This window comes from Cryptomeria japonica, chromosome 10 (genome assembly GCF_030272615.1).
Source record: "Cryptomeria japonica chromosome 10, Sugi_1.0, whole genome shotgun sequence".
In the NCBI taxonomy this organism is placed as follows: domain Eukaryota; kingdom Viridiplantae; phylum Streptophyta; class Pinopsida; order Cupressales; family Cupressaceae; genus Cryptomeria; species Cryptomeria japonica.
Genome location: NC_081414.1, coordinates 201,854,138 through 201,879,416, shown reverse-complemented (window position 1 = coordinate 201,879,416; position 25,279 = coordinate 201,854,138). Strand labels below are relative to the sequence as shown.

General features: G+C 34.2%; 1 protein-coding gene across 1 annotated transcript; it reads right to left on the bottom strand.

Annotated features, from left to right (window-relative positions):
- Positions 1-16,412: 16,412 nt before the first annotated feature.
- Positions 16,413-19,638, bottom strand: LOC131031475 (expansin-A11). The gene is made up of 3 exons (XM_059213549.1): positions 19,239-19,638; positions 18,612-18,933; positions 16,413-16,969 (listed from the first exon to the last, which is right to left on the bottom strand). The coding sequence occupies exons 1-3, from the start codon at positions 19,591-19,593 to the stop codon at positions 16,660-16,662; spliced, it is 987 nt and encodes a 328-aa protein (XP_059069532.1). The 5' UTR covers positions 19,594-19,638; the 3' UTR covers positions 16,413-16,659.
- Between the last annotated feature and the right edge of the window lie 5,641 nt (positions 19,639-25,279).

The window sequence follows — 25,279 nt, the reverse complement described above, 5'->3', positions numbered from 1 at the left end:
GTGCATATAATTAATTATTTTAATTAATTATTATATGCAAACCTAGTTTTTCCCTTTTAGGGTTTCTTGACCTATTAAAGGTTGAGTTCTTTCTTTTCATTGTAAGAATCACATTACATATTTTTGTGAATATTGAGCTCTCTCTTTTTGAGCATATTCTCTGTGTTTTGTATGTTCTTCAGATTTTGCTTCATTGCTTCTCCTTGTAACAGTTATTCGGCTTGCAGAAGATCTTCAGGCTCCTGTGGTGTTGTATTTTCTCAACTCCTATATGGTATTAGAGCTTCGGATCTGCAGTTGCCTGTTCTTGTTTTGAGAATTTTTGTTTTGGAAGCAGATCTGGGGTTTCAGGAATTTTTTATGTACCTAGGGTTTCAGTTTTTTTCTGAGCACTTTGGGCCTAAACGGACCTCATCATCGTGCTCAGAAGGCTCGAAAACCCCTATGGTCATATAAAATTCGACCTATTTTGGTTCCTGAGCCTCTAGGAGCAATTTTTTTCTCAGATCCAGGCCGTACGACCCTGGCATGCAAATCGAGAAAAAAATTTGAAATTTTTTTTTTTTTGCCTTTTTACGGCATGCAAGCCGAAATTTGCCTTTCAAAAATATTTTCTTAAAAAAAGTGGAAAAAAGGCAAATAGGGTTTTATATAAAATTTTTGAGAAGAAAAAAAAAAAAAGTTTTGGGGGTTCCCACGGTACGCAGGGTACCGTGGGACCCCTCCAGGGGTCAGTACGATGCACGGATACCGACCTGCATCCTTGGACCCCACGCCTGCCTGTCTCTGAACCCCGGCCCCTGCCGACCTCGACTTTCGCTCCCGCCGGTCGTTGTCCGCTCCCGTCGGTTGCTGCATGTTCCTCCGACCGCCGCTCCGCTTGCCAACCGCCGCCCGCTGCTCCTCTCCCCAGCCGCCGCCACTCCTTGCGCCCGCTGCCTTCCGCCGCCGCCTACAGCCCCAGCTCGCCGCTCAGTTCTCGGCCACCGCTCCGGCTCCTGGCCCTTTTTTTCGGCCTGCCATCGCTCCGCCACTGGGCAGCCACCCGGCCACCGCCCCATCACCGGAGCTCCGCCCAGCTGCCACCGGTGCGCCACCCACTAGCCACCGGACCACCAACAAGCAACCAGACCCCCTTTTTTGGCTTTTTCAGGGGGGGTTTGGTTTTTTGGCCCTATCTTGGGCATACGGAGTCATTTTTTCGAAAATGAATAGGCGTCAGAAAGCTGGTTCCGAGGCCGACCTCATGGTGTTGGTAATTTTTTCCAATTTTGTTGTTTGACTGTATTTTTTTGCAGTCAAAGTGAGGTCTCTTTTTTGTACTCCGGGAGACATAGAATGAGCATCCGACCTCCGTTTTTTGAAAACTTTATATTTTCAGAAAGCGTGTTCTGTGTACTTTCCAGAAATATGAGTTTTGTTTTTCTAGATTCTACTACACGCATATTTTATTCATTTTTTTGCTTTTCAGCACTCTGGTGGATATCGTGGTTGTTTCAAGTCCTGGGATCTCTTTTCTGAGTAGGGTGTCTCTGTTTTGATTCTCGTTTCTATTTCCAGTCTTCTTATCATTGTAGCTTGTAATTATGCAAACGCACTGAGATAAAGTGCCATCATGCATTGTTTACTTGGAATCTTGCATATCTTGTGTCTTGTTGTACATGCACTGTTGATCAAGTGCCATGAGGGGGTTGATGTTTGCCTTTGTTTGCCATCTTCCTTTGTCAAGTGAGTGTTCCTTCCATGACATTCACCTCATGATGATGTGTCTCAGCACCTTTGATGTTCTTGGTTCTTCGTCATGCAATTGTTTTTTGACTGTCCTTTTCAGTGTTCCTGTCTCGCTCCCACTTCCGCATTATGGGGAGGTTTATCATGTTGGTTCTAATGCTTCCATGGTTCGATTGATTAGCTCTTCAGGCTTTGGTTTCTCATGCCATCTGTATCTTCGATTTCAGTTGTTTTGCCTTGTTTGCCTCCTGATTCGAGTAGTGTCATTTGAGGGCACTCATGCAGATTACAGTCTTCTCTACCTGGTCATGTTCTAGTTCAGTGGATGTTCTTCAGATCAGCAGTTATTCTTCGATAGAGTTTGCAGGGTCTTCATGCTTCAGTGATATTTTTTCCATCTCTTTTTGGAGAAGAGTTTTTTTCCCATGTGGTTTTCTCTATTTCTCCAGTTCATAGAGATTTCATTGTATTTGGGTACCTGATCAGGCCTTGTTGCCGGGACCCATCTTTATTGCTTTCAGTAGTTGTTCTAGGTTTTAGCTTCTCCCTAAGTCTAGCTTAAGGGGGGGTGTTAGAGTATTCGGGTATTTACTTGATTGATTAAACATTCTTTGTTTAATTATTTAAGTTCCCTTTATCTCTTTTACACTTAAGCTAACTTTAGGTGCATATAATTAATTATTTTAATTAATTATTATGTGCAAACCTAGTTTTTCCCTTTTAGGGTTTCTTGACCTATTAAAGGTTGAGTTCTTTCTTTTCATTGTAAGAATCACATTACATATTTTTGTGAATATTGAGCTCTCTCTTTTTGAGCATATTCTCTGTGTTTTGTATGTTCTTCAGATTTTGCTTCATTGCTTCTCCTTGTAACAGGTTATTCGGCTTGCAAAAGATCTTCAGGCTCCTGTGGTGTTGTATTTTCTCAACTCCTATAAAATTTTGAGCACAAACATAGATAACAATAAAATATAACTTACTATTGCATTAATCAACCTTCTTTTAAGAAAAAAAAATTCATATTACAACCAAGAATATTTGTAATTTGGTAAAATCATTGATAGTGATACTAATGAGAGATTTTGCTACAAAAACCCTGTTTGCATTTGGTGTGGCCAACTCCGATGTTGCAAATTTGACGAGGATGGATATTTAGACATAGAAGACAAAGATTTTAATGTTATACATCTTATGGTGGTCAATTGGACATATGAGTGGGTCAGAGAGGAGATTTTTTCTTCCACGTTATTAAGAGATATTTGTAATAACTACCATCGGTTGCTACTATTTTTTTTCTCATAAGTACCAACTTAATTGACCAAGCTTCTTGTTGTATCTTAGAAGTGTTAACTTCATAATTTCTTCAATCGCCATAGAGGTGACAACTCTACACCACCACTTATGCTTGTATTCAAATGTGGTAAGCTCTTAAGACCGAAATTCCCATTAGACATAGACCTACACCTCAAGGGTTCATTCTAGATGACCCTGCTTACATATCCCCTTAAGGGAAGTCAAAGGCTTCGTAGTTCACCCTTGAAGTTTAGAGGGAGTTCATTCTCTCCACTTTGTATGACATCTTTGATCTCTTTTTAAACTAGGACTATTTAATAAAATTAGTCCAACAATAATAAAGCAATGTCTAATTGCCTTCAAGTAGTGTACATACATACATAGTTACATAGTAGGTCACAATCCTTCCAAAAATTCCCAAATTCCATAGAGAGAGACTCAAGTACACTTCCCATAAACACATGGAGACTAGGCTCTAGCTCATGTAACATATACACAATGACTAGCTCTAGAATATATCACATACTCATAGAGACTAGCTTCAACATACACTGCTCATATATAGTGACTAGCTTCAGTAGGCATCACCTACATTGTGACTAGCATATACATAGTGAGAAACTAACATATCCATAGTGACTAGTTGTCACTTGCCCATAGTGCATCCCGGTTAAAAAAAGGAATGTTGGTGCTATGCACAACACCGTGGGTCATATTCATTTGCTTGGTCTTCTACACCAACAAGTGAGGATAGGATTCGATGTATCCCATACTAAACCAATTGTTTGTACTCGTCCCAAAAAGGTACAAAATACCATTTCCACGTCAAGATGTACCCAAAATTATACTATGTGATTGGTTTAATTATTACCTACATATTCTTCATTAGAAATTCTCTTCCCTACAACCCATCAAACAACTAAGCAACAAAGAGATCCATCGTTGGCATGCAACTAGCCCCCAGGCCTACATGCTCTTGGTTATCCAATACCCTAAATCAATGTAGGGCATCCCTTGTCTGCATGCAGCTAATGGTATCCATATGTTAACTAGGTGGTACAACTAACAATCTTTCAGCATAGTATGCTCCTTGACTATTGTCAATCTTGATTGGATAAGCTTATCTTAAGTGGGTCATAGGATTTATCCTTTGGTGATCACATTAGATAGAGAAGACTAGTCTACATGCTAGAGGAATACAATCCTCTACCTATGCCCTCATAGGGTTCTAACTCCATCTGTCACTGTTAAAGTTAGTGCCTGTACTAAGCTTAGCATTATAATTGGAAGAAAGGTTCCTAATTCATAACAAATAGATCACAACGGACTGACCTAGGAATATGTGTGTGTGTGTGCATGTGTATAAGTATATGTATATGTATATGTATATGTATGTATGTATGTATGTATATGTATATGTATACATATATGTATATATATGTATATGTATATGTATATGTATGTATGCATACATATATACATATATGTATATACATACATACATATACATACACATATACATATACATATATATATACATATACATACATATATACATATTGTAAAGTGGAAAATTGAACCCTAGTGACTCCCCACCTAGGAGAGAGAAAGGAAGTCACTAGGATGATTTTCACTTGGAGGAACTTTACATTCAAAAGAGGGGCTTGAATCTACTAGATCCAAATCCAAAGATGTAAATTCCAAGTGGATCACAAGAGTTAAAGTGTAATTTGCCCTTTTGCAAATGGGAAAGTTAACTTGTTGACTATGCAGGAAAGAGAAATAAAATGGGTGAAATGCAGAGCTACCGGTTTGGGATCATGCTCTAAGTTTGGATCTGAGATATTTAGACTGATACAGATCTACCCTACAAATTTGGAGAAAATTCATCAAGACCATGTTGAAAGTGCACACAGTCCTCCGAAAAATCCGCGAAATGAAAAGGGTTTTTCCGCCTCTGTAAATGGAGTTTATATATGAAAATATAGCTGCACACTTACAACCTACACACAGAAAAGAAGGGAAGAATTGTTGTGGATAGGGGTTTGCCTCAGTCAAACCCTGGTTGAGGAATCAACCTTGAAAGAAAGTAATTGCAAATGCTTGAATGTAAATAGTGGAAATGTATACCTTGTAGATCTGCAATTTGTTGATGATGATCACTTTGCTTCTTGAATGGAATCACAAGTGTTTCATGAAATGGCATGTAACATGACGAAACACTAACACACACATGCTTGCAAATGAATTTTGTAATGTTGCTCCAATGGATGAATGAATAAGGGGACTTGATGGATGCTTGAAGGCTTGAATACTTGATGAAGAAATTTTGCTTGAATTTTGCTTATTATCCTTATCTTGCTCATGTATCGCATATCTATATTGAATGAGGGAATTGAATCTCCTTTTATACATGCCTAGAGGATTAATTTTCTTCCACTGAAGGCCGACAAAGAGGAGTGCAATCCCCGAAGAACAAATTGTGCAAAAGGGGTTGGACAAACCTATCTTAGGTCCACCCTAAGAGGTGGGGACAGGGGCGCCACACCCCTATCCTACCCTATCTTGGGGCCCAGATAGGGTCCTGAGCCTATCTCAGGGCTCAAACAAGAAAGGTTCATGGGGTGAAAGTGTAGGAAGAAGTCTTGGTCAAGGAAAGAGATGTTGTCGCCAAGGTGAGATCCTCAAATATGGTTAAAATTGCTAGGGTTGAAATTTTATGAACTAGACATATATACATACAATATATACATATACATATACATGTATATATGTACATATACATATACGTATATATATATATATACATATATGTACATATACATATACGTATATATATATATATACATATATATATATATATATATATATATATATATATATATATATGTACATATATGTATATATATATACGTATATATAAAGTATTGTAGGTCTAGGATTAAAATTCACAAGCACATAAGATCACTTGGATCCAAGATATGATAGCCTCTACTAAATAGATTAACAAAATTATTATAAGGTACTTGACCATTCACTTCCTTCAATCTGCTATTCAAAAGGAAATTATATATTAATACAAGGTATCATTTTTCTTAACTCTTTCATAATCTTGTAATGTTTATTTTGGTCTCATATAAAGTCTACTAAAGAGGTATGGTTAAAGCAATTGGGAACAACCCCTAACTTGGTAGTTATTTCCCCTAGATCCTTTCGCTATAAACATGCGATCACATGAACTTTCTTCACCCAAGGATCGCCTACATTATCGCTTCCAAATGGGTCAAAGTTAGACTTAGTTCTCCTTACAAGGCTCTTACCTTCGACAACTTGCCATTGGGATAGAGACAGGCTGAGACATGTGGTGCCAGGTGGAGTCAATGTCTATTACCTGCAAACCTACATCCACCACTAAACACAACATATACAATATATATACATCATAATAATCAGGCAGGTGATAGAGAATCACAATGGCATATCATGCTCGCTATGAGTGATATGACATAGTCTCTACTCATGAAGACAATCATACAATATAACATCAAAGCATTGCATAAGATCATAATCATGAAATAAGGTTAGTAGCATCATAATATCATATCATATAGTTCACCAAATAGGCAATATATTGTTAAAGAATTTTGGGATATTAAACCCCACAATATGAATGCACGTGATATAATATCGCCTAACTAGTGAAGCCCCCATGATAAGCACTGGCTTGGGGAAAGAAGCCAAGAATATGTATGGTGTTGGCCAATGAACAAGAAATTGAAGTGTCTTGTAAAGTTGATTGTTCAGAAAAGGTGAAGGCAAAAGATGACTACATTGAAAAGAGAAGATGAGAGTATGAGGAAAACCTATAGAGGTTTGGACAATGAAGAGTTGCCAAGTGAGAAATTTGTGCCAGAAGAGGTGAAGAAAGTTCTCATTGTGGAGAACATGAGAAAAGAAAAGAAAGAATGGAGAGAGGAAGAAGTGCAAAAAGAAACACTTGAAGAAGAATGAAAAGAGGAGGAAAGTGTCCATGAAGGAGGCACCCACAGAGAAATCTTGGTCTCTTAATTCATTTGTTAATGATATGTTTGATAATTTGAATGTAGGGATGAGGAAGGTCAAGAAAAAGATCTTGAAGATGACAAGAGAAGTGACAAGAAGAGCACCCAAAGACAAAAAAACAAAGCTAAGAAAGAGAAGAAACAAGTTGTAGCAGTCTACTAAGAAGACATAAGGAAACAATTAGCAGCAGAGATACATTGAAAAATACGTAAAGATGAAAGTGAGAATTAAGTTGAAGTTTTCCATCAATATAAAGAAGATTTTGAATATTCTCTAGAGTTTCATGATGTAATAAAGAGATTTGCAAAAGAAAGGATGAAAGCCTACAAAAAGGAAGAGTTGGCAAGTAATGAAGTTAAGAATGGAAGAAAAATTGGACAACAGGTGATTGCATAGGCAAATAGTAGTAAAAAAGTTGATTTTGGTTATATATGTAGAAATAAGAATGTAGATATACAAGATAGTAAGGGGAAGGATAAATTGGGAGATCATGGATATAAGTTGTCAAGTTGGCTTAAGAAACCAGTTGTTGAGGGGCAACAATTAAAATGTAAACAAGAAGATTGTTTTGATGGAATTTATGACAACAAACAAATACCAAGCATGAAAGGCATGGCAAAATTCAAGAGGAGACAAGACGATAGGGCAAGTTGGCAAGGAAGGAAGCATAGAGAAGATGTTTTACGGTGTAAATCAGATCATGAATTATGAAGAACAAGTGCAAAAATAAAATAAAATCGGTCTATAGTTATGGACAATAAAGTGTGGATGGTTAAGTGTGGGACATAAGAGAAAGAATGTGGTGTTGCAAGACATAGTGATAGGAAAACAATTCAAGGAAATAGAAGATGTGAAGTAAAGGTCAAGTTCGATGAACAAGGAAGCATGATGAAGTCAATAATGGATGATAAGAGGATATCATAGTAGGGTGGACAACAAGTGGAAACTTCTGAAACAAAATTTAAGAAGAGGGAAGAAGCATTGTTACACCATGAAGATGACATGACAATAGAAGATGGAAAGGAAAATGCTAGTAAGCAACATGCAGGAGAATATGAGAAGAAGGAAAGAGATATTATAAATGAATATGAAGAAATAAAAGTATTGAGTGATGAAATACCAAAGACGAAGATTGAAATAAGTGCAGGAATAGCTTGGGAGCAATTTGAGGAGAATATATGCAAGGTAAAAGGTAAGCAAGTTGATTTTGGTGACTTAAATTATGAATTATTTGAATCTGACAAGAAAATTTTAAAATAAGATAAAAATGAGATGAATTAAATAGTGATTTGATATATTTGAATGTGAGATGGAGTTTTGGATGCTTGTAGATGAGAAAGACATTAGAAGGATAAAATATAAAAACAAGGAAAACAAACAAAATCAGATTGAAAAATTCAGAAAGAATAATTATGAGTGTGAAATGGATCCAAAGAAGCAATTGGATAAGAGTAATGAAAAGAAAAAGTGGACAGCCGAGACATAGTATAATGATGGCATGAAAAGTGAAGAGCAAGAAGAAGGTACGATAGAAAATAGAGAAGAAGATGTAGGAGCAACTATGTTAAAGGAGGACACAGACGAACAAATGCATAATAAAGACCCTGCAAAGATGGAAATAGATAGAGGAGCAACCAACATAAATAGTGAGAAATATTTGAGGAGAGAACAAGAATAGATGGAAAAGCTTGGAGGAATGAAGACAAGTAGAACATCGAAGGATGTAAAGATGAATATTGCAGCTCATGATCAAGAGATACGAGGACATTGTTTTGCATTCTTTTGATATGTTGAGTAGTGAGAAGTTTGGAAAGAAAAATGAAGTAGGATATGTAGATTCTAGAAAGGATGTTGTGAAGTATGAAGTAAATGAGGAAGCCAAAGGTGATTTACTATTGGAGATGTTGGCCATTGAGGAAGAATGGTTGGATAAGATGACTAATACAAGTGATAAGATAAATATTGAAGTACGAGATCAACAGGCGAATTTATTCATAATTGTGAAGAAGATGCTCTTGAGATAGTAGGTGTAGATTTATACAAGGACGTAACAGATTTTGATGAAGTTGAGCAACAAATGGATAAGGTAGACAAGAAGTTGGAAGAAGCAATTGTGGGCATCATTAATTCTTGTATCAATCTGTGTATGAATGTGTGGGTAAGAAAACTTTGGCGAAGGAGTTGGAGGAAGTCGAAGAAAAATCACAAAGAGGAATAACTCTTGATTCATGACCTCGTGTGGAGGAGCACATGCTTTCTTTTGTCCCCTGGGAAGTTTAATATAGGAGCATCATATCATTTTGGTTGCATAGTTCAATTTTTGTGTTTGGTTTAGTTTGAGGTAGTTTGGTTGACGATTTTACTTGTGGAAGGGAATCATAGATTCCACTTTATCTTTAATCATTTAGTTTATCACCAATTCAAGATTTAGTTTTGGTAGTTAAGGGAGTTGTTGTTAGGTTGGGATGGTGGAAACATAAAGAATAGGAAGGTGACATGAAAATATATCAAACCCCTGATTGGCAATTTTTTCATGCCTTGATAGTTATTTAGTTGTTATGGACCAAAAGAAATCATTGAATATTTTTAAAATCATCACTTCATGTTGAGAATATATTCTAATTTGAAATCCTTATTTATTTCTAGTGTTGCTTGGAAACCCTCATATATATAAAGAGAAAGAGAGTATGGCCTTGGTGTGTTAATCTCCACCTAGTTGATTTGAAGACTAGGAGTCGGGGAGACTGGCACCATATGATAATATTTGTGATAGACAAAAGCATAGATGCACAAGTTGAATAAGAAACTCCTATGGAATAAGAGTAAAGGACCTTACATGTTTTGTCAATGAGACTTATTATTCAAACGCCCTAGACCAAAATTGGGCAAGACATGCGTGAGAGAAAAGGAGGATGAGGCCAGGGGACCAACTTTTTGTCTTGAAAGTGATAATTCAATAAGTTATTTTTGTAAGTTTGGGATAAGTAGATAGGTTAGTTCTGAAAATATTTACATGGGCTAATTCGCTGAATAGAATTTGCCCTAGAGGCAATTTAGCGTGTGGATGACAAAGAGAGTAATGTTGGTTTATTGTTCACAAGTGTGAGAAATGACATGTTTGACATTTAATGTAACCTTTTGTGAAAATATGAAAGATGACATCTAAGTGAAACTAGATAGGATATTTGAGGAATCAAAATGATTTGATAAAGAGAAGCAAAAAAATAAGTTCAAACTTGAAACAAATCAATGCTTGTACTAGAAATTATTCATGTACAACATAGCCATCTATTGCCAAAACCAAAATGACATGAATGGTGAGATGAGTGTGATAATACTAAAACATGTTAGAAAGAGAGAAGAGAGAAGTGGGATGTGGTCAACTAGTAGTGATATCTATCAAAGAGAAACTAGAAATAATGTGGAGGGAAATTGTTGGGCAACACCTAGGCAATTAGAGATCTCTATCAGAAATAATACATCAATTTGGCAAAACTAGGAACTTTTGACATCAAAAGTCTTAGGAACGGTCCTATATGGTAAACCATGGCTTGGGCCAACTAGTGAAGTAGTATCTATGTCCCATGAAGGCTATGAAATGCATGTAAATGTGCCTACATTCCCACAACATATTTTCAGCTCCTCAAGACCCCATCAAAGTCATCATCAAATTCATCGGCCTTTTGTGAAGATTAGGTAATTCTATGAAAAATAAGAGGCCTCCTAGTCTATTGGCCTATTGCACCCCAAATGACCTCCCGCTCCATTATGATTCGGCCAACTATAGAGTTTGAGCTTCAAGTAAAATAGGAGGCATGCCAATGATTTTTATCACCTTTTCTTCCAATTTTGATTTACTTTTTCAGTTTACTCTTTTCATTTTTCTTTTGAGATACACACTCTTTGATTGTTTGTTGTTTTTCTTTTAATTTTTTTTACTATCCACCTTTATACATAATTGAAAGACCAACAATGGGTATTGTAAGATGACATCACAAAGAGAGTTTACACCTAGCTACAATAGAGGAGAACCTATAAACCAAAATGCCTATAAGTAGATACTCCTAGGCTTGCACTTTATCAAAGGATGAAATCTTGTTTTTGACCTAGATATGCCTTAGTAATGGCACACCAGGCATGATAAAAAAATTGGGGTCTCGAATATTTTGAAAGATAAAATAGGATAGTACACTGATGGAATGCCAAACAAAAAGATAACAGAGCACAATGTCTAACCTGTTGCAGTAGATTATTATTTGAACAAGCAAGCATTAGAAGATCAGACAGTTAATGAATCACATAAGAAAGTGGTATGTTAGAAGGTCTAAAATCATATAGAAATTTCCCTTTAAATAAACATGGAACATTTGTGGCTCCTCCTAACAATGTATTTTTAGTCCCTTTATTAACCACTTCCAGTCACCACTGGTCTTGGAAAAACATCATATTCTTACTGCAGGGATGACATTATGATGTAGACCATAAATCTAATGAGATTGTGAGACATGAACTAGCTCTAATACCATGTGAGACATGGACTAGCTCTGATACCATGTGAGATTTTGCCAAGATCAAGAGGCAATGGAAAGCACAAATAAGAGAGAACAAAATAGATGATAGGAATAAACTGTATTCTATCAAGAGAAAATACTGATCAACTGGATCATCAATCGATGTTATTTATACAATGAATATGAGCCTGCTTATATAGGCAAGGCTATATGGATATGTGAGCACACAAACATGACATGTGGCTCAATAAGACACAAGGGTAGGTAGGAAATAGGTGTGGGTAGGTAGGAGAAACAATATAATATTCCACATGAGGTGGATCACCCACTGAATGTGGAGTGTAACAACAAGATCACACCATAAAAGGTGGAAATTCTCCTACACACACTATCCCAATGTGGCACAAACACCCAAGTGTCTCATACCCAAACTACTATGAAATGCATTTCCTAAGTAAACTTAAGTAAGGTGTAATAATATCCATGATGAATAATTATTTACACCAACAGAGATTGATTCCATTAACATTTAAAACAGATCTCCCTGTGTGACCTTTCTTTTTTTCTTGGACTACCATGTAGACCATGTGGCATCTTTGACAGGTGAAAGCCCTGGACACTGTTTTATAATTTCTCAAAAACATAATCCAAGATTAAAATAGAAAAAAGTAGCATATTATGTGTTAAAAAGAAGAGATACTTAAATTAAAATGCATGAGAATCGGTATCAACTGAGCACTAGGTGAAATCTCCTCTGTGCAGAAAGGTCAGGCATGTTTCTTCCAATTTGAAGCCAATGCATTGTTGGACTTGATATCACTGTAAAACAACTCTAGTAGAAGAAACCGAGGTGGGAGGAGGATAAAAACGGGATCTATAGAAGACTTTTGTTGGGTATTGGCTAAAGACTCAAGCCAGAGACTAAAGAAAATGAGAGTTGTTGCAATTTAAACGCCTGCCCAACACTCAGGCAGGGTTGAATGTTTATGTTGCAATTCAAAGGTCTTCAAAATGGCTTAGTTTCTTGCCTGCTGCTTATCTTATGTAGCCCTCTCCGTGATGTTTGGACAAGAAGCCTTTTCCTTCCACCGTGAAAAGGGCATTTCTTTAGGGGTGGATCTTTCGTTTTCATAATTTGAGTTGGTCTAGTAGTGGAGAATTTGTGTTCTTGAAAGAGAGGTCAAAATTTCAAATTCATATGAGATAAGGTATGTATGTCTAGTTAGAAAATCTCTTGAAAGTTAGAAAAAAGAACAAGTGAAAAATTGAATGTATTTTCTAAAGTTCTTTCTTGCTCATTGCATATAGGCACATGTTAAGGTTTATTTTTTGTTTTAGCTTGCAAGACACATGTGATTGGACATGATAGGAATATTGTTGTTTTTAGACATTTAGATATAAAATAGTTCACATGCCTTGTTTATGCTTCCACATTTTGCATAGATACCTACCAAGATAGTTGTAACAATAACATGGGCAAAAATCTACCTTCCTTTATAATTTGATATATGTACATCTTGTAGGAGATATTAAGGAGATGACGGGTCTATAATTGCATATTGACTCCAAATCCCCATCTTTAAGTATGAACTTTATATTTCCTTAATTAATGATAGGACTTGAAAGTTTAGTGTGAAAAGATTCTAAATAAACTTTTTCATAGTCTTGGCCAATGTTATCCCAAAGTATTTTGTAGAATTTATGGGAAAACCATCTCAATTAGGGCTTTATCATTAGCCATGCCAAATATAGCTAAGTAGAGCTCCTCCTATAAGATGATTTTGTCATAGGTTGTAAATTGGTTGATGAAAATCTTGTAAGGGACCACATTTAGGTAGTTCTTAATGCCTCTTACTTTTCAAGAGATAAAACACTATTCTTGGAAGACCTTGGTATTAATGTTGGACAAATCCATTCAAAACATTAGGAAGTGCAAAGAAGGATTACCTTACTTCTTTGATACACTTGATTAATTGAGCTACAAAAATTGGTTATAGAATTTCAAAAATTTCTTAAAAAATGATCACTAAATTTTAACTATTAGTGTTTTCCTTTCATTTGAGATCAACAAGTAGCATAGGCATCTACCACTTGCACTAGGTATTTTTTCCAAACCACCTAAATTTATAAGGGTTTTTGAAAAGGCATTACTTGAAGATAAGTAGCTATTGGTCTGAGCTTTAAGGACGTGACCACACAAGACTTGAAACATATCCTTTATAGTCAATGACCAAACATTTTGAAAAGATTATTGATACACATAATCAATCCACTCAACATCCCCTTTTGGTCATGGCACAAAGTTATGACCATGTTAGATATGGGCCATTGTGGGCTTATGAAGTATTAATTTGACATGTTCAAATAGATTTTATACTTTTGAACCTTATAATTTTGAATACTCCATCCAATTTTAAATTTGATTGATGACCAGTTATAAATATCATAATCCAACAAGGGTATTGCTGGTAGTGACAAATAACCAACAAAATAGAAGTATAATTTCATTGACATCATGGAATAATCAAATCACCTAAGAAGTCTTTTAAACTCACTACACAAACTATACTATGTGTACAATATGAAAAATATATTTTTTAAATCGATATCCTTTCTTATCAAATGCTACCTCATCCATACTAAATTCATCCATTGGATCTATGCTAGTTCATCAACAAGCCATTGCCGCATGAACATTCTTTCACTTTTATTATTTAAGATATAAATGTTTATACAACCAAAGGTTTCATTAAATGTGTAGGAAAGGACTTTTGAGGCTTAGTAGATGGGTCACAAATATGAGCAACATAGTGAGAACACCATTTACAATCAACAAAAGTTATCATGCCACATCAACCTTTCTCATGATTACAAGTGAAATAGCTACCATTTTTCCATATGACATGACACATGGTTGAAAGAAAAATCCAACAATCTTATTCTTTATGAAATAAAGAATTTTCAAAGAAGAAAATATATATCAAAATCTTGCAAGATGAACTTATAGTTTGGATCTATTTGACCCCTCACATTCCACGACATGCAATTCATGAAGAATACCATCTAAGGAGACTTCCTTGGATTTCAATCCTTATAATACAAAAATCCTCTATGCCCAAACTAATTCTAATTCTTAGGAGATAATGCTCAAAACTTATATGAAATGTGTTATTCTTCCTCTATCATCTAGTGAGGGTTACGTGAATTCTTATCTTCCTTTAGCTGAGAGACAATTTAAATATGCAAGGAGTGGAGTTATAGTATATCAATTTTTACTAACCTCTTTGAAGGATTCACCAATAATATGAGTGATCTCTAATTGAGTAGTGATTTCTTGATTGGATTTTTTTAATTGTATATGGCTCAAAAGGTTATTTTTTGTTATTTTTCTTTATAATTGGCTCATAACTAGTAAGACCGCATTATTGTGACTTTGGTAGTCACACCATTGTTACAAAGTTATACTATTATTGTGTTGAAGACCTTTTTGAGCCCATCATGACTATTTTTGTGGTTGTCTATATTAGTCCAACCATCTTTAGTTTTCCCTACCCCATTCACTAGTGTGGAGGTTCATTTGGGCTTGAAGGTAACTAATAGGCAATCTCTAATCTTATGGTAACTAATTGACTTGACAACATTTTTTCAAGATATAAGGTTATGTAAGGCATGAGAAAATCCATGGTTGCTAGTAGAGTATTCATGGAGGAGTAGAAAATGCTTAAATCAAATTTACTCCAATGTCCATGCAAAAAAACTATGAATTTTAGTTTTAAATTAAACTAATATATCCATGAATAAGTCTATAAATAAAGGCCTCAAAAAAGACAATGTCAAATAAAATATTGTGACATTCATCCATGAACATTGCTAAACATGACTCTCACATATCAAAATTATAAAGCAAAACACATAAATAATCCTAATGATTTATAATTTCATTTCTAAGTGATGAATTGAAAATTATCCAAATAACAAAATCATAGTTGAATTTGATATTCATACCGAAAAATCAAAAGCACAAAAAATATTGAAGACTTAATTATTACCTTCATGATATCGATGCAGATAAATATAAGATTTAGAAAGAAAAATATAAATTAGAATTTTATGATTAATATTTATTCCTTTAGATCATGATAAATCGTTTTGTGGTTAATATTTATTTTATCTTCATTTATTTCTTAAATTTTTTAAATTATTACACCTATACACTTTTTTAGAATTAATACATATACATAAAAATACTATCAAACAGTCCATAGATAGATACATTTATAATCATATAATACAAGTACACAATACTTAAATAATATAATATTATAAATTTGTATACTAATCAACTTAATCAATAACATTTTTAAATAGACTTAAAGGTAAATTATTACGCAAACTCACAATTTAAGTTTTTCCATAGTTTTCGGAAGACTAACAAATTTCCCAACAAAAAACCCACATATAAAGCTTATCAGCTTAAATTAAATTATTACATTTATAAAAAAATTTAACAAATAACAATGCATAAAAATGTTATCAAATAATCAAAGACATTTATATTTATAATCATAAAATATTTGAATAATAAAATTATAAATTTTCAATAACACTTTTAAATAGTCTTAATAATTATTAATAATTTAACATTCCAATGTTGAGCCAAAATTAATGTCCATACTCCATTTGAATTATACCATCGACAGCTTAAATGGGCATTGAAAATTTATCATCTCGCTTCGTAACTGTGATAGCAGAAGAGACATTCTTAAAAAAATTATGTTTCTTTGGAAGATTGAAAAGGGAAAACTTGGAATTTAGAACCGAAACAGTTCAATCTTATTATTAAAATCCGAAGTACTTAGGCAATACAATATCTGTTTTCTCGCTGGAAATAATATTATACAGTGGAATGGATGAAACCATGGGAGACAGAATGAAGCCGCGTATACAAAGCGGGGGATTCCAAGCACAGCGGGCTGCTGCAACGAAGATTTAGCTCGCCTCTGCTGCCGCCATTAAAGCACCTGGATCTCCATCAAAAAGTATTATTACTACGAATACTCTGTTAATTGAACTGCAGCGGGGAACTGAAGGTCTGTCCGAAGGACCATCCTGCAGGAGCCATGTCATTGAAGGTGGCTGTTTTGCCGTCGCTGGTGGTGACCCGGAAAGACAGACTCTGTCCATTCAAGTAGGAGTTGCTCTGCCAATTGGCGCCCCAATTTCTCGACATTGTCTGCCATCCAGTGTTAGATCCTTTTATCGACACCGCGGTCACGATTCCACTTCCGCCCACATTCGAGATCAGCACAAGCTCGAAGTAAGATCGCCCGTTTATGGTGAACCGAACGCCTCCACTTTTCATGCACGGTACTCTGCAACAGCAAAAATAACAAGGAAAAGGATTTAATATGTATACCAGAAGTTTAAACAGTTGGTAAGTTGTAATTTTGAATTTATTGTTTGTTTCATAAAGTAGATAAAATCATCTAGCATAAACAGTTAATACATTGTGGTCAATATGTAGATTGTTGGCATTCCTGGATGGCATAGGGTTCTTTTCATATAGATTTTAAGGTTGATTCTCGCTGTCGAAATTTATGTGATATCTATGATTTGGGACAGTTGTAATCATCTCTCCGGAGATTAGGCTTGTCTTATTGGTACCCCAAAACTTGGCAAACAGCATAAGCCCAATGCAACTTCTAGTGGGAATTGTCGAGATAAGATGCGGGGTGTTCCTCGAGTAAGGATAAATAATTCATCAATTGATGGAGTGTTTTTATAAGGAAACTTTCATGTCATCTATCAACACATTGACTGTTTATGTGAAGAATCCTTCGTTCCATGAACATGTGAAGAGAGAAATTATGGCTTAAACCGGACAGCTTAAATCACACACACTAAGCTTTGATTTCTAGGCTTAAAAGTGTTAAACACTCAAAGTTGACTAACATTCTCTAGGCTTAATATGTTGCTTAGTGTGTGTGGTTTAAGGCTGCCCAACTTAAACAACACACTTTAAACCCTGACTTGTTTAGATGGTTGACTCATCTAGAATCATACTAATAAGTGGGGTCTACTAGAGAAGTGAGTGTGATTTTGAATGGGCCACCTAAACAAGTAAAACTTTATATTGTGTTGTTTAAGTTCAACCCAAACTAACCTAGATCAATATGTCCATTGCTTATATGAAGAATCTTTCATTCCATCAACATGTAGAGAGGGAAGGGGTAAATAAATCTATCCACATGTTGACTATTTATGTGAAGAATCCTTCATTCCATCAAGGTATGGAGGGAGAGGGGATAAATAATCCATTGGCACAAAAGAATCCTTCATTCTATCAACATGTAAAGAAAGAAGGGGTAAATAATTCTACATCTCGACTCTGAATGTGAAGAATCCTTCATTCCATCAACATGTGGGTTGTTTATCTATAAAATATCTATGATAGTGAGGAAAGGGAAAGTGAATCAATCAATGTTTAGCTGTTCAGATGAGATATCTCTCTCATGTGAAAGAAAGGTCAAATAACCGGCTAGACTTAAACAACACACTCTAAACTTTGGCTCATTTGAAATTGCATTCATAAAGTGGGCCCTATTGAAAAAGCTAAAATTACATTCATAAATGACCCCTATTGAAAAAACTAGTACAAATCAAAACTTAAAATGTGTCATTCAAACCAAACCCAATTGATCCATCTAACCTGCCAACTAGTTTAAAAAAGAAATCCCCCATCAAAACTTCTCATCACACTAACCACTTAGTGCAGACAGTCAAACATTTTCTGATTAAAAAACTCGAATCTTGTAACAGGTTTTCATCACACTAACTACTTAGTGCAGACAGTCAAACATTTTCTGATTAAAAAACTCGAATCTTGTAACAGGTTTTCTGCACATTAGCTACAAACTGCCAACTGTTTAAGCCTTTTTCTATAAAAGTGTCCCCTGTTTACACTAAGCCCAAAACTGATATGACAAAATAATGGCGGAAAGGATCGATAGATACCGTCTGTAAACAACGGGCACGATTCCTCCTCTGTAAATAGCGATCTTCTCCCACGCAGGCTGCGCCATGTCGAAGTGCTGCAGAGGAGGATTACACCACCCTCCATTATCGTTGGGTAGAGCGAAATTTGGAGGACAGAAATTTGTAGCCGTAATGGTAATCGACTTTCCAGGCAAACACCATTGCGTATCTCTACTAGTATCACATTGTATCTCAAAGCATTCCCCACAAGAAGCCCCATCATTGAACAGAGCTGTGCTGAGCGCCGCCGTATTGGTCCCATACCCGGCGCTGTACAGGTTCCCATATCCGCAAGCCCCCCCTGCATAAAAATCCAGAATCCCCATTAAAATTTGCAACATAAAAACCAAAAAGTTTGAATCTTTAGCATAATTTTCAGCACAAAATGCAAAAAGCTTGAATCTTTAGCTTAAATTTCGACACACAGTAGAAAATCCTTGAATCTTTAGCTCAATTTTCGACACACAAAACAAAAAGCTTGAATATTTAGCTTAAATTTCGACACAGTAGAAAAAGCTTGAATCTCAATTTTCGATACAGAAAGCAAAAAGCTTGAATCTTTAGCTCAATTTCCAACTGCTGATTACAAGAAATGAAATAAATTACCCATAGTGCCCGAGGCGTCGCTTCCTCCATAAAAGGTCGCATGGGCGCTGGTCCATCCGCCATAATCGGCGGCTGCTTGAATGATTATCAGTAGAACTCCCAGAAGGGTGGCCGCTACCTGGTTTTTCACCGCCATTATTCTGTTCCAAAGCAGAAAGAAGATACCTTGAGAAACACAGAGTTTAGGTATCTCGATCTTTTTTCTGTGTTTCTGTCTTATCTTTAAGTATCGTCTGCATGTTCCAGAGCTGAGTCGTGTATAAATAGACGTGCCCTTTTCAGATCTGATCTCTTCAATAATTGGCTGCCCCGTGATCACTGTGTCAATATTGAATATAATATTTTGACGGCTCATCCACCGTCTCGTATTTTACAAGCTCTCACGTTCCTGCACATGCCATCGTCATGATAAGAGCTTGATATGCGCTTGATATCAGATACCTGGCATGCTAACGTCCAGAACAGAATTATTAAATCACCTGATTTCCCTCACCTGGACTTTTACGGTCACCATCGCAGTCCGGATGAAACTCAATGATATGCCTTTTCGTTTAGATATCAGTTTTTTTAATATTTTTTATTAAAAAATTACAGGTTCAATATTTTTTTATTTATTAAGGTTTTGGTTTTCGGGTTGGATCGAAGCTCAAATTTAGTAAGTATTTTGGATTGTTGTATATCATATCTAATTTAGCATTTAGCATTTAACATAAGATATTAAGATCAAAAGGGCTATCTCTTCCGTCTAATTTATAAAGGATTTGCACCTTGCTTCTAGTCTCGATTGAAGGGTATCTCTTCTATCAAATTCACTTAAAACCCATCAAATTCACTTAAGGCTTGCCCTTGAGTGAAAGAGTATAGTGTTTGTTATTTTGAAAGTTTAATGAATTTTCAGCTCCAAAATAACAAACAATGTATCGATGATTTAAGCTCAACCTTTCTCTTCTAGCCTTGATTGAGGAGTGTCTCTTCCATCAAATTTATCAACGCTTGCATTTGCCTCTGGGACTTGAATAATATGCATCTTTTCATCAAATTTACTTAGGCCCACCCTTGATTTCTAGCCTATTTATTAAGGTACATTGCATCCAATTTAGCATATCACTAGCTTAAATACCACAACTAACGGGTAAATATTTCATCAAATGACTTAGATATTATAATTGAGAGACATGTCTTTTCAATTAAATTCACCTAGGGGTTTCACTTGCCTCTTTCCTTTAAATCTTGTTTATTGAGCTATATTACACCTAATTTAACATTTGACATCCATTTCAAACAAACAAAAGATATTTCTTCTATCAAATTCGATTAGGAATTGTATCAAATGTTTGGGCTCGTTCTTTAGACTATTCTTCATTTGATTCAACATACATTAAAGTATGACTCACTCGATTCAACATTTAACATATGTACATGTTAAATAATGTAATTTATTGTCAAATTTATTAGGATATGCCAATTCAACATTTTATACGTAAAAGGGTAAGGAGAGAGGGGGATGTGGGCATATAAATTAATTTATCTATAATAACTCATTCAAATTCATGTGTATGTGTTGGATGATGAGGTGAGGGGGAAGGTGTGAAGGAATAATTTATCTATTATATTTGAAAACTGTATTATTGAAATTTTAATGAAGAAAAATTCTTTATATATAATTATATAAATATTATAGATGTCTTTAAATAGTGATAAATATTTCACTAAATGTGGATGTACAATGTCTTATAATTGTTTATAATATTATTGGAAGTCTTGAAGAATTTTACACATTCTTTTGTAATCTCCTTTATAATTCAAATCTAATTCATATACTTTTTTAAAATTCAAACATAAATTTTATACTAATGAACACTCAACAACTAACCAATAAATTTGTCCTAGAATTTGTCATAACATTACCTCTACACAAAAATACCACACATTAAATATTGTTGAGATTTTTTATAAGAAAACTTTTTTTTGTGAACAGTGTGAACGCCTAAAAGAAAACATTATTCTAAATTTGCGTGTGAGACTAATAATACAATGAATAACAAGACAAAACATAAAAATCATTTGAAAATTATCACCGCAAGGCCAGGTCCAGATCCCCACGAGAAGACAGCCTGCAAACCGTCAAATTCCGTCACTCTGTGGGGCCTACTCGCCGTCTGGACTGACAGGTGGCGATATGTCGTAAGCCTGAAGCAGAGCAAGTGCGTTATCACGTGGACGAGTTGATTTTGCGGCTTTGATTTGGGCACGCGTCCTTTGCGCCACGTGTAACTTTAATGTTTTTGTCTTCATACTCACATGGGAAAGTGGAAACTTGATAAGGAAAAGCGCCGACGTAATATACTAGCAATTTAATTTTTTATTTTAAATTTTTTAATTTCTACCTAGTTTTGGATGATTATTTTTGTACATAATCCAAGGTTGTTGATACACAATCCACCCATGTTCAAAGCATATATTCCTCCGCCTTTGGAGTTGAGCTCATGTTGATTTGGTGGTTGACATAAAATTAGGCATTTTGCAATAAAGTCTTAAGAATAATTTAATGCTTATCTTTCCTAGTTTGGGGAATATATGGTGTGGAATAAGCATGGGCAATTCACACTTTTTTAATACGGTTTTAGTTTTCAAATATCAATTTTTTTTATGGAGATTTTGATTTACAAAATCGTGTTAGTTATCCAATGTGGGAGCACAAATCTTACATTGAAATCTATTTTATCTGATGTGGGAACACAAATCTTACATTGAAATATCTTCGATTAAGAGCAAAGGACTGAGGAGTATCCATTTTGCGAAATTCGTCCAGGGCACGATCCCGACCTCTCCTCTTATGATGTCGAAGCCTTGCACTCAACGAGACCCGATCCCTGATGGACTCATTAAGAACCATTCAACTTCATTAAGAGACCAAGGCCTTGTTGACAAATAGCAACTATTGATTTCTTGTGTTTTCAAAGAAAAAATGGTTTTTAAATTATTGAATAATGATGAAATTATAATTAAAAGGTAATTATAAAAGTTGTCATAAATAAATATATCTTTTGAAAAAATGAATAATTAAACTGTTATAGATTTGGGTTGCATGTAGTTTTAAGATAAGAAAATTTATAATTGATCTTAGATATACTAAAAAAAATATCTTTATAGATTGTGAAAATACCTATCTTTATAAAAGATTTTTCTTCAATTAATATTTATGTAAATTGGAATTTGGGATAAATGTTTCTCTATTGACAAAGTTGGATATTGAAGTCAAAGAGTTGAATTAAATTGATCAACTTGTGTGATCAACTTTTTCCTAGACTTTATTTTACACACGTATCTATGTCATTTATGATTTATCTATCAATTTTGGTTTCCTATTTTTTCCCAATCTTGTTTTACTATAATGATAAATAATTTTGAATTAATTATTGTGATTGTTGACTTTATAGTGAATTAAAAAAAAGTGCTATTTAAATTTGTTTTACTTTCTTATTGTTGACAAAGTTGGATATTAAAGTCATGGTTTGATTGAATTGATCATCTTTTCTTTAGACTTTATTTTACACATGTATCTATGTCATTTATGATTATCTATCAAATTGGTTTCACTTTTATTCAAATCTCCCACAATTTATAATTATTTATTCTGATTGATGATTTTCTAGTCAATAAAAAATGGTTTTTAAATTTGTTTACTTTCTTATAATTGACAAAGTAAAACATATAGTTTTTAATCAAAATATTATTTATTTAAAATATTGTGGAATTAAAAATTTGAACTTTGTGTAAATCAAGAAAATATTAATAATGATTTTTTCAATACAATACATAAATTATATGTGCTTATCCCCCGGCCTTTTTTTGTGAATATGTACTTTAATATTTTAAATTATAGAGAAGGCCTATTCATCAAAAAAATTATATGTGCTTTAAACATTTATTATTATTAATATTATAGTAGTTTTATGTCATAATTTTTAAATATTATTATTTTCTATTTTTTCTTGATGTTCATTAAAACTGCATGAAATTCCAAGCATGAAGTGTATATTCAATCAAAGAAACTGGAGTATACATCTAAAAATGACTAATGCATTTTCACCTTGTCCTCCATAGCATTATTCTTCTATCTTTTATTAAATCAAAATATTTTTTGTTTAATTAAGCTATATTTTCCCCAATGATTAAATAATTTTTAATTATTTCATTAGACTTTTATCCACATTTAATTAATTTCATCATTTTATCCCAATATTAATTAAATAATTTAATTTTTATATAATTTCCTTCACAATTAAACAATTTTCAAAAATTATTTAATTATCTAACACTTCCCTCTCAAATTAAATAAATTCAAATAATTTATTTAATTTTCTTATCACAAATAAATACAATTAAGATTTTATTTATTTATCTCCTATATGCATTTATCCTTACCTTAATAGTATCCTTCCACACAATGCATTATAGGTCTCACCCCCCACTCAATTTTTCTCACCTATTGATCTTGCCATTTAATGTCTACCATTGATCAAATGTAATATGAGGCATATAAACAAAACCTTTGTTTCATTCATTCTCCCTAGCTAGCACTTTTCAGCACCTACAATATGGTAAAATTCTCACTTGCATGAGCATTCTCAATCAAGAGTCGGCAACTATCAAGCATTTTTCAAGCATCAATCCTTCATTATCATATTATTGTACAAACATGGTTATGTTATTTTGAAGAGCAACCCACATATCAAAATATTCAAGCAAATCTCAAGTAATAATATGATGCAAGTGGGTTCTCCCCTTCATTAAAATAACTAACAAAATCACAAGAAATATGATCTAAAATATGCAAGACAAAACATAGAATTTTAGATTGGAAACAAAAACATGAGCTTGATTACAATTTCTAAGCATATTGGTTTCACGTCCAATACATATAAATCTGATTACAAAGCCTTCACAACCCGCAAGAAGAAACTACAACAACAACTATCATTCTGAATCTAATTTCTCCTTGCTTCACCTTCAAACCCTCAAAACTCTAAATCTGGAAATAAATGAATGGGAGTTAAAGTTTTAAAACTCCAAATGAGCTACCTCAAGCTATGGTTTTGGAACCCCAACCTAAAGAGTACACCAAAACCATATGGGGGCCTCTTTTCCAATTAGAAATTGCATTAAATGTCAATAAATGATTTTCCAACTCCACCTCCAAACTTGCCAATAATATCAGCCAACTCGGCTAGGGTAAGTGCACAAAGATGGTGGTCAAAAAGAGGGTATAAGTGGACACTTTTTTTCTGAAATCAAGTGAACCTGAACTTAGAGGCAAAATTTGAAAGTCATCCACTCAAGATATGAAGATAATCAAAGAACAAATATTGTATTACTCTGAATCTAGTTTCCAAACTACTAAACTTTTTCAAAATTGGATAAGATTAAGGGGGTCAAATCCTTTGCACACGAAAAAATGACCCTATTTTTTTCTAAAAAACATAACATAGTGTCTAACGTGTGCATCAAAAAAGTCATAGTTAGATTTAGTATTTTGACAAATCCTTTGGCAGAAAGATAGTTAAGGTGAGAACTAGAAGATCTGTATTTTTTTGTAATTTTTTGTTGAGTATTTATTTTTTTATGATTTTTCCAATCGATCACATCTTGAAAATTCGATACCTGTTCGTGCACGAAGCATAAGTTGCACTAAACAAATCGAAAATACAATTTTTTTTTTTAAATTGTAAAGAATCAAGTGCACTACAATAATATATAAAGTTTTTTAAATTTGGATATGCATATCAAAAGTTATTCAAAAAATGGTGCACCTATGTCTGTGAGAACTATGGAGACACTAGTAAAAGAAATTCAATAATAATATGTTATTAATGTTCAAATTGAAAAAAATTATATGGTTAGAAAGCTCAGAAGATGGGTGAAAATATGGTGGCAATTTTAGAAATACCCACTTTATGAAGTGTAAACTTGATGATGACAAAGTCGATAAACCAAGTTGATAAAATAAAATACGTCAAAAATGAGAGAAATGGAGGGAA

Coding starts and splice junctions, on each gene's coding strand:
- LOC131031475 (XM_059213549.1), bottom strand. CDS start 19,593: ATGAGCCGTCAAAATATTATATTCAATATTGACACAGTGATCACGGGG. Junction 18,934..19,238: donor CGACGCCTCGGGCACTATGG/GTAATTTATTTC, acceptor ATTTTTATGCAG/GGGGGGCTTGCGGATATGGG. Junction 16,970..18,611: donor GTGCCCGTTGTTTACAGACG/GTATCTATCGAT, acceptor TTGCTGTTGCAG/AGTACCGTGCATGAAAAGTG.